Source organism: Heterodontus francisci, chromosome 36, assembly GCF_036365525.1.
Source record: "Heterodontus francisci isolate sHetFra1 chromosome 36, sHetFra1.hap1, whole genome shotgun sequence".
Taxonomy (NCBI): Eukaryota; Metazoa; Chordata; class Chondrichthyes; order Heterodontiformes; family Heterodontidae; genus Heterodontus; species Heterodontus francisci.
The window spans coordinates 50,227,158-50,238,215 of record NC_090406.1 but is presented as its reverse complement, the minus strand read 5'-3'; the positions used below and the strand labels follow the sequence as shown (position 1 = coordinate 50,238,215).

Below are 11,058 nucleotides of genomic sequence, written 5' to 3'. Positions count from 1 at the left end.
GCACCGGTGAGAAACCTGCGGCGCCCCTTCTGTGGGAAGCCAGCCGAATCAAATACCAATTAGGCATTTAGCTGGACAGCGGTGGGCCTTTCATGGGATCATGGACCCTGGTGATGGAAGTCCCGCCATCTGAGAGCTGCTGGCAAATCAGAGGCCGGCAGCTCTTTAATGGAGCAGTGCCACCGCGGAGGCAGTGGCTGCTGCCGGTGGAGCCCCACCCGAGGCCCAGGACCGGGGCTGGACCCAGGCCACAGATAGGTTGGGGCGGGCGTGGTCTTGCGGGGGTGAGGGGGGGGGGGTCACAGGGGAGGGTTTGTGGGGGCTTGGCAACAATGGCAGGGGAGTGGCTCTCAGTGGGCCCCACCCTTTCCGATGCCTGGTTTAGTCACTAAGTGCCTCTTTAATGAGAGACCCCCGCCACCCCACCCTGGAGCTGGCAAGCAACCAGCACGGCTTTTCTTGCGTGTTTCCTGTGTGGCGACAGGCACATCCACTGCTCAGTCAATTGCAGCAGCATTGGCAGTGGGATGAGGCCCTTCATTGAACATTATTTCCCACCTAAGGGATTCAATTGGCTGCAGGGCGGGAAGGCCGTTTAAAGGCCTTCCGACCCGGACTTAATTTTGGTGGAGGCGGGGACAGCATGTAATTAGGTGGGATGGTGATGGGCGGTGGTAGGGGGGTGGGGGGGCCCTACCTCCAAACTCACTGCAGAGGAGAGTATAAAATTCACCTCCTATTCCGATGTTGCCAACACAGGCTAATTCAGAATCCAGATGTGGTTAACTGTATTTCTGATTAGTAAATAAAAATTGGTAAAAGATATCATCACAGTTAATGTGATCTCAAAACTTATGTTCACCACATGCACATTTGAACTTTAACCCTTCTGTCTGCTTGTTGATAAAACTGTAATACAATGACACTACGTTAGCTGCTGTAAAGGCAGAGAGACCACCCATGGGTGGTGGACCAGCTTCTTTCTTCTAGGCATCTGGACTTCCTGTAAAGAAAAAGGTTGTGTAAGATGAAGACATGGGTGTTCGACACTGACAACACAGCTGTGTTTATGCTGTTGTATAAATGCTGCATTAAATCTGATGACAGTGGAAACTGTGTGTCTTATAAAACACTGTCCAATATCCTCAGCTTCCCCCTGTGTTAAGGTGAGTCAGGGGGAGACACAGTTAAATTACTCGAAAATGAAAGCACCCGAAATCTTCAGGAGCCCAGGCCTCCATGGTAGGGCCTACCCCTGCCCTTCAGAAGGTCAGTCCACTTTTTCTCACTTGCCATACTGACAGCCAAACCTAGGCAGGATCCCCATGAGGCTATGGACATGGGAAACCCCAGAGTAAGGAGCCCCTGTTGTATGCTTGGTTTGTCCGCTGCCACCTTAATATACTTAGTTAATCTAGCTTAGAGAGATTACTGAGTCTTCTCCATTTTGAACAATAACTCTTTATTACTTTCCAACTATGTCCAGCTTCACACCAGTCTGTGTGACTCCTCTGAAGCCACGCTGCATCTCCCTCCAAGTCTCTCTCACATCTCTTACATCATCATGGTGAGAGATATTCCTCACACTGTTTCAACGTTAACCTTTTTAGACCTGTTCCCGCCCCCCCGCCCCCCCCCCCACCTCTGTGACCTTTCTTGGGGTGGATGGAGTCTTCACCAGGAAAGCCCCAGGCAGGGTTAGGAGCCATTGTATCCACGGGGCTGGTTCTACTCTCAGAGTTACAATAGGACAGAATCCAGTGGGGCTGTGGAATTTTGTACATTTACAGGAAAAAGGAGCCCCCAGCATGTAGAAAATAAGCTATTGTGCCTGTTGTGATTAGGAAGGCTGTGAATACGAACCTGTGGAATTCCCACTCTCCACTGTGCCATTGCAGGGAGATTGTGACTGGAAGATTGATGCTTCCTAGAAAAAGGGAGGCAAATTCCAAGGAAGAGCTGTTCACAAAGTACCATCTGTGGAATATTTTGAGTGACCTTGTGGAAGATGTCACTCACTCATCCACCTTCTCACTCAGGGAAAGTGCCTTTCACAACCTTTCACAAACTCAGGACATCCCAAAGCACTTTATAGCCAATTAAGTACTTTTTCTGAAGTGGTATCACTGTTGTAATTTGGAAATGTGGCTTTTAATTTACACACAACAATATGATAATGACCAGACAATCTGTTTTAGTGATATTGGGTGAGGGATAAGTATTGGCCAGTACACCAGGAGAATTTCTCTACTCTTATTTGAATAGTGCCATGGGATCTTTTACATCTACCTGAGAGGGCAGGTGAGGCTCTGCTTAGCATCTTATCGGAAAGATGGCACCTTCCACAGTGCAGCACTCCCTCAGTATGGCACTGAATCGTCAGCCTAGATTATGGTGCTCCAGTCTCAGGAGTGGGACTTGATCTGATGAACATCTGACTCCGAGGAAAGAGTGTTACATACTGACACACACATTTGACTAATTAGAACCATGAATAATTGTAGTGTTATAAATAATGTTGATGATGTTCAGACATCTACACCAACTGAAGCAAATGGTGGAGTCCCACTGAATTGTGTGTTATTTTGTTTTGTTATTTTCCCAGTCCGACTCAGGGACCCTGCTGTGGCCCCCAATGTGTGTTTGTGCCTCACAATCAGCAGTGCAGGAAAGAAACAGAGTGCGCCTTTGAGAGTCATTGTGACGGAGTGACCACTACCTGCCCTGATTCTCGTCCCAAAGCAAACTACACCCTCTGTAACCAGGGAATGCTCCTGTGTTTGAATGGGGTAAGTCATAATATCTTGATTCACTCTCAGTTCATTCTCACTGGAGCAGCCTGTTGCACAGCAACAGCCTGTCACAGGCTCTTGGTTTGTGTTACCAACAACGCCCATTTGCTCTTCATTCAGTCTGTACTCATGCAAGTGATGATTAAAGCAAAGGGAAGATTTTCTCTGATGATTACCTACCAACTCCTGTAGAATCATAGAATTATACTGCACAGAAGAAGGCCATTCGATCCCTCGTGCCTATGTCAGCTCTTTGAAAGAGCAATTCAAGTAATTCCATTCCCCTGCTCTACCAGCATAGTGCAGCAAATATTTACCCAATCCCTTTTATGGAAGCTGCTTCCACCACCCTTTCAGATGGTCCTCATTGCCCCTCTGGATTTTTTGCCAATTATTAGAATTAGAATTAGAACATTACAGCGCAGTACAGGCCCTTCGGCCCTCGATGTTGCGCCGTCCTGTGAAACCATCTGACCTACACTATTCCATTTTCCTCCATATGTCTATCCAATGACCACTTAAATGCCCTTAAAGTTGGCGAGTCTACTACTGCTGCAGGCAGGGCGTTCCACGCCCCTACTACTCTCTGAGTAAAGAAACTACCTCTAACATCTGTCCTATATCTATCACCCCTCAACTTAAAGCTATGTCCCCTCGTGTTTGCCATCACCATCCGAGGAAAAAGACTCTCACTATCCACCCTATCTAACCCTCTGATTATCTTATATGTCTCTATTAAGTCACCTCTCCTCCTCCTTCTCTCCAACGAAAACAACCTCAAGTCCCTCAGCCTTTCCTCGTAAGACCTTCCCTCCATACCAGGCAACATCCTAGTAAATCTCCTCTGCACCCTTTCCATAGCTTCCACATCCTTCCTATAATGCGGTGACCAGAACTGCACGCAATACTCCAGGTGCGGTCTCACCAGAGTTTTGTACAGCTGCAGCATGACCTCGTGGCTCCGAAACTCGATCCCCCTACTAATAAAAGCTAACACACCATATGCCTTCTTAACAGCCCTATTAACCTGGGTAGCAACTTTCAGGGATTTATGCACCTGGACACCAAGATCTCTCTGCTCATCTACACTACCAAGAATCTTCCCATTAGCCCAGTACTCTGCATTCCTGTTACTCCTTCCAAAGTGAATCACCTCACACTTTTCCGCATTAAATTCCATTTGCCATCTCTCAGCCCAGCTCTGCAGCCTATCTATGTCCCTCTGTACCCTACAACATCCTTCGGCACTATCCACAACTCCACCGACTTTCGTGTCATCCGCAAATTTACTAACCCACCCTTCTACACCCTCATCCAGGTCATTTATAAAAATGACAAACAGCAGTGGCCCCAAAACAGATCCTTGATGTACACCACTAGTAACTAAACTCCAGGATGAACATTTGCCATCAACCACCACCCTCTGTCTTCTTTCAGCTAGCCAATTTCTGATCCAAAGCTCTAAATCACCTTCAACCCCATACTTCCATATTTTCTGCAATAGCCTTCCGTGGGGAACCTTATCAAACGCATTACTGAAATCCATATACACCACATCCACTGCTTTACCCTCATCCACCTGTTTGGTCACCTTCTCGAAAAACTCAATAAGGTTTGTGAGGCACGACCTACCCTTCACAAAACCATGCTGACTATCACTAATGAACTTATTCTTTTCAAGATGATTATAAATCCTATCTCTTATCACCTTTTCCAACATTTTACCCACAACCGAAGTAAGGCTCACAGGTCTATAATTACCAGGGCTGTCTCTACTCCCCTTCTTGAACAAGGGGACAACATTTGCTATCCTCCAGTCTTCCGGCACTATTCCTGTCGACAATGACGACATAAAGATCAAGGACAAAGGCTCTGCAATCTCCTCCCTGGCTTCCCAGAGAATCCTAGGATAAATCCCATCTGGCCCAGGGGACTTATCTATTTTCACACTTTCCAAAATTGCTAACACCTCCTCCTTGTGAACCTCAATCCCATCTAGCCTAGTAGTCTGAATCTCAGTATTCTCCTCGACAACATTTTCTTTCTCTACTGTAAATACTGACGAAAAATATTCATTTAACGCTTCCCCTATCTCCTCTGATTCCACACACAACTTCCCACTACTATCCTTGATTGGCCCTAATCTAACTCTAGTCATTCTTTTATTCCTGATATACCTATAGAAAGCCTTAGGGTTTTCCTTGATCCTATCTGCCAATGACTTCTCGTGTCCTCTCCTTGCTCTTCTTAGCTCTCCCTTTAGATCCTTCCTGGCTAGCTTGTAACTCTCAAGCGCCCTAACTGAGCCTTCACGTCTCATCCTAACATAAGCCTTCTTCTTCCTCTTGACAAGCGCTTCAACTTCTTTAGTAAACCACGGCTCCCTTGCTCGACAACTTCCTCCCTGCCTGACAGGTACATACTTATCAAGGACACGCAATAGCTGCTCCTTGAATAAGCTCCACATTTCGATTGTGCCCATCCCTTGCAGTTTCCTTCCCCATCCTACGCATCCTAAATCTTGCCTAATCGCATCATAATTTCCTTTCCCCCAGCTATAATTCTTGCCCTGCGGTATATACCTGTCCCTGCCCATCGCTAAGGTAAACCTAACCGAATTGTGATCACTATCACCAAAGTGCTCACCTACATCTAAATCTAACACCTGGCCGGGTTCATTACCCAGTACCAAATCCAAATTATCTTATATCTCTGTCCTTTGGTTACCAACCCAACGGCCAGTGAAAACAATTTCTCCCTATTTACTTTATTAAAACCCCTCACAATTTTGAACACAAGTTGTCAAACTTCTAGATGGCCCTGTTCCCAAATAGTGACTCCCTCAGGTACTGTTCCTTTGTGGAGCCTGAACACACTCAGGGACATGGAAACTGATTGATGTCATTACCTTGACTGCTGCAAGGAGGGCATTGATGATTGGATACTGTCTCCTGTGGCCAGTTGTTCAGGAAGTGACATGGGTCCCTCAGCTCCCTCCTGAGCAGCCTGAGACATGCTCAGTACCTCCACTGGTGGTAGGTGACTGCTTCTTGGCTCATATACACAACTCCTGGAGTATATGATATGGATGGATATGAGTCTTTAATAAATCCTTCTCTCTCGCTTTCCCCTCTCTCCTGCAATGATGTAGGACAGCAATTCTAAAGCTCACCAGTATAGTCACCACTGATTGGAATGATGAGCAGCAGTGGCGAATTTACTGTACCCAACATAAAATAACACCGATAAACTTTTCTTTTCAATCTCAGTATGTGGGCGTCGCTGGCAAGGCCAGCATTTGTTGCCCATCCTTAGTTGCCTTTGAGAAGGTGGTGGTGAGCCACCTCCTTGAACTGCTGCAGTCCATGTGGTGTAGGTACACCCACAGTGCTGTTAGCAAGGGAGTGCCAAGATTTTGACATAGTATCAGTGAAGGAACAGCGATATAGTTCCAAGAGATATTAACATTCAGTATTAAGCTTTACCACTGAAGTGTCATTTCTAAGGAATTCTTTTTTCACAGGGTGGACAGTATAAAACTGTCAGAGTGGGAGAATCCCTGAGGAAATTCCCATTGATTGGAATATGTTGGAAGGGAAGGCTATTGCATGTATAAATAGGTCAAAGGGACAATCGGACACAGTGCTGGAAAGGAGAGACTGAGGCGAAGGAGTAGAAATCCCATTCAGTGCAAACATTTGAGGTGATGCCCAGAGGGGTCATTTTGCTGAATTCCCACTTGCCTCATCCAGCGCTCTTTTATAACACTGATCATTTCAATAGGTAATCTCATTTAAATTACATTTAAATAGGGTGAAGCATGACATACTAGTCATTGTAATAGGATCTTGTGGTGCACATTGCTTACCTATATATAGGGGCCTAAAAGGTCAGTAACTCAACACATTCACTAATGTCCTTCAGGGAAGGGAACTTGCCACCCCTGCCTGCTCTGGCCTACATGTGACTTCATCTCACACAATGGTTTACTCCTCATAGCGACATAGGACAGGAGTCGGTCATTTAGCCCCTCGAGCCTGTTCTGCCATTCAATGAGATCATGGCTGATCAGTGACCTAACTCCATATATCTGCCTTAAAAAACACTGTTTAAAAATAAGGGGTCATCCATTTAAGACAGAGATGAGGAGAAATGTTTTCTTTCAGAGGGTCGTGAGTCTTTTGAATTCTATTCCTCAAAAGGCGGTGGAAGCAGAGTCTTTGAATATTTTTAAGGCAGAGGTAGCTGGATTCTTGATAAGCAAGTGGGTGGAAGGTTGTTGGGGGTAGATGGAAATGTGGAGTAATCAGTTTAGCCATGAACTTATTGAATGGTGGAGCAGGCTCGAAGGGCCGAGTGGCCTACTCCTGCTCCTAATTCGTATGTTTGTACGCCGTTGCCTCATATCTCTAATACCTTTGATGAACAAAAATCTATCAATCTTAGCTTTAAAATTTACAATTAATCTAGCATTAGCTGCTATTTGTGGAATTCCAAACTTTTACTTCCCTTTTTGTGATGAAATGTTTCCTAATTTCAGTCCTGAAAGATTTGTCTCTAATCTTTTGACTATTCCCCTAGTCTTAGACTCCCTATTAGCTGAAATAATTTCTCTCTATCAACCCTATCTGTTCCCCTTAATATCTTGAAAACTTTCATCAAATCACCCCTTAATCTTCTAATTTCCAGGAAATGCATCCTTAGTTTGAGTGATCTCTCCTCACAATGTAACCCTTGGACTTCAGGTATCATTCTGGTAAATCTACACTGCACTCCCTCCAAGGCTGGTATATCCTTCCGAAGGTGTAGTGCCCAGAACTGCTGACAGTAACTCCAGGTGTGTCTAACCAGGGCTTTGTATAACTAGAATGACTTCTACCTCCTTGTATTCTAGTTCTCTCGATATTAGAAAAAGCATCCCTTCAGCCTTTTTGATTATTTTCTGTTACTGTTCATGATATTTTAATGATCTGTGTACCTGGACCCCCCCCCCCACCCACAAATCTCTTTGGACCTCCACTGTTTCTATAGTCCATTTAGACCATTTAGAAAGTAACCTGTTCTATTGTTTTTAGGTCCAAAGTGGGTAACCTCACATTTGCCTACATTGAAATCCATTTGGCACAGTTTTGCCCATTCACTTAATCGACCAATATCTCTTTGTAATTTTATGCTTTCATCAACATTGCTTACAATATCACTTATCTTTGTGTCATCAGAAAATTTGGATATGTGGCTTTCTATCCAATCATCTAAGTTGTTAATAAATATGAATAGTTGAGGCCCTAACACAGATCCTTGTGGGACACACTAGTCAAATCCTGCTAATTAGAGTACCTGTCCATTATCCCCACTTTCTGTCTCCTTCCACTCAGCCAATTTCCGAATCATTCATTCAGGCTTGGGCTAATAAGTGGCAAGTAAAAGTTGAATCACATAAGTGCCAGGCAATGAGCATCTCCAACAAGAGAGAATCTAAGGATCTTCTCTTGACGTTCAATAGCATTATCATCCCTGAAACCCCACCATCAACATCCTGAGGGTTACCATCAACCAGAAACTGAACTGGACCAGCCGTATAAATACTGTGGCTACAAGAGCAGGTCAGAGGCTGGGACTTCTGTGTCAAGTAACTCACTTTCTAACTACTCAAATCCTGTCCACCATCTACAAGACACAAACGTGTGATGGAAGACTTACCTGAAGGCATACAGCTCCAACAACACTCAAGAAGCTCGACACTATCCAGGACAAAGCAGCCCACTTGATTGGCACCCCATCTACAAACATTCACTCCCTCCAACACCGACGCACAGTGGCAGCAGCGTGTACCATCTACAAGATGCACTGCAACAATGCACCAAGGCTCCTTAGACAGCACCTTCCAAACCCGCGACCTCTACCACCTCGAAGGACAAGAGCAGCAAATGCATGGGAACATCACCACCTGCAAGTTCCCCTCCAAGTCACACACCATCCTGACTTGGAACTAAATCACCATTCCTTCACTGTTGCTGGGTCAAAATCCTGGAACTCCCTTCCTAACAGCACTGTGGGTGTACCTACTTCACATGGACTACAGTGGTTCAAGAAGGTGGCTCACCACCACCTTCTCAAGGACAATTAGGGATAGTCAACAAATGCTGGCCTGGCCAGCGATGACCACATCCCAGGAATGAATTAAAAAAGAGCGACATACACAATTTTCCAATCTAATGGACTGGTTCCTGAGTCGAGAGAACTTTGGAAGATTATAGTTAGGGAATTTACAATGTTCTCACTGACTTCCTTTAAGATCTGGGATGGAAGCTATCTGATCCTGGGGATTTGCTGCTCTTTAGTATCATTAATTTCTCCATTACTGTTATCTTGCTTACATTAATTTTGTTGAATACCCATTCCTGATTCAATAATTGTTCCTTTAGGATATCTGGCATGCTGACCTTTTCCTCGACTGTAAATACTGACACAAAGTCATTCAACATGCCTATCATTTCCTTATTTTTATTGACAATATCACCGTTATCAGTTTTCACATTGCTCCTGACTACCCTCTTTTTCCTAATGTAATTGTCAAGTTTTTGTGTTGATTTTGATGCCCCTTGGAAGTTTCTTTTCAGATCCTTTTTTGTAGCTCTTTGTCACCCTTTGCTGCTCTTTGTTTCTCTTCCATTTGCCAGGATCTGTGCTATTCTTAGCTTTTTTATACATTTTGGGTTGGATTTTGTTCTCCCCCGTGGCTAGGGTGGGGGCCTGAAGACGGATGAGACCCACCACAGACCGTGACACCGGGAGGGCCTGGCCCGATTCTTCCAGTGGCGGCAAGGCACTGTGGCGGCCTGCCCACCGCTGGGTGACAGGACCACAAGTTTAATATGCAAATCAATTAAAACAATTCATTTAAATAAACTTACGTTGCCTTCTGATGGCCCACCACGATCTTTGGCCCAGCGGCTGGCACTCCCACTCCTTCACATCCCCGTCTGGGGAAACGAGGCATCACGCTGTTGGGGACGGGGGTGGTAAGTTTATCAGTGTGGGGGGGTGGGGAGTGGGGAATGGGGTCACATTAACACCATGGGTGTAGGGGATGGTGGGAAGGATTGTAGTTTAAAGTTTGTGCAGTTTAGTGGGGGAAGGTCAGATGGTAAAGGTAAGTGTTTTGTGGGGGGAAAGGGCAAATAATTAATATAATTGGTATTGGAAAGTGGGGGAGGGGCAAAAGAAATGTATTTGTTTAATTTAATTAAATCTATCTTTAAATATTTAAATATGCCAGTAGGGCTAACAGCCCTTTAAAAATGCATCAGCGTCTGCGAACAGGCGGCTGATGCCATTGCTGGGGACGGACAGCCCACCCCCACCACATAATCGGGGGAACAGCCCACCCTGGCTATTTAAATGAGCCGCTGTACTTTGGATCGCGGCGACTCTGTGAGGGCCGCCATCTGTTTTACCCGCCGCCAAAATCGGCGGTGGGCACATAAAATTCAGCCCTTTCTGTTAGCTTTATGTTGTCTCTTACCACTTTAGTTATCCATGGTTTTTTTTTGGCCCTTAGGGATATAAATTGATTCTGTATCACATCAAATTCTTTTCTGAACCCTCCCACTGATCTTCTGTCATTTTACCCACTGGCAGATTTGTTCAATTTACTGTGGACAGTCTCTGTCTCCAGTTGAAGTCAGTCTTACCTAAATCTAGAATCTGAGAAGTTGTTCTATGTTTCTCCATTTCAAACACTACGTTGAACTTGACCATATTATGATTGCGATTCGATATCTGTTTACTTGTCATTCGGCTATTAACTAAACTGATTCATTACTAAATCTAAAGTGGCCATCCCTCTTGTTGGTTCTAGGACATATCATTGCAGAAAACTATCCAGCTCCCTCTCAAGAAATTCACTACTTTTCTGACATGCTTATCTCAATCTATATGAATGTTAAGATCACCCATTAAAACCACTCTGCCTTTGCTGCATGCTTGTCTAATCTTAGCATTTATACAAGCTATTACTTCAGGTCTACTAACAGGGGGCCTACATAACTCCCACTACAGTCTGAAATCCTGTTGTATTTCTTAATTCTACCTGCTTAATAGGCCCTGAAGTGACCGAGCAAGTCCCTCAGTTGTAAGTAATAACTACAGAGTTCAATAATAATAAGAAAATCGGACCTATCAGCAACAACGCAAACATTGTATCAGGACAACACTCAGGCTATCTCTGCAAAATCCTTCTCATGAACATCTGGGGACTAGTGCC

At 44.9% G+C, this 11,058-nt stretch overlaps 1 protein-coding gene across 1 annotated transcript in view; it reads left to right on the top strand.

The window, feature by feature from the left end:
• LOC137351480 (disintegrin and metalloproteinase domain-containing protein 10-like) overlaps positions 1-11,058 on the top strand; it is a 139,031-nt gene that overhangs the window by 75,360 nt on the left and 52,613 nt on the right. Inside the window, exon 9 of the mRNA XM_068015927.1 lies at positions 2,606-2,789. Within this exon, the coding sequence (XP_067872028.1) occupies positions 2,606-2,789 (184 nt within the window). The remainder of the gene's footprint in view (positions 1-2,605; positions 2,790-11,058) is intronic.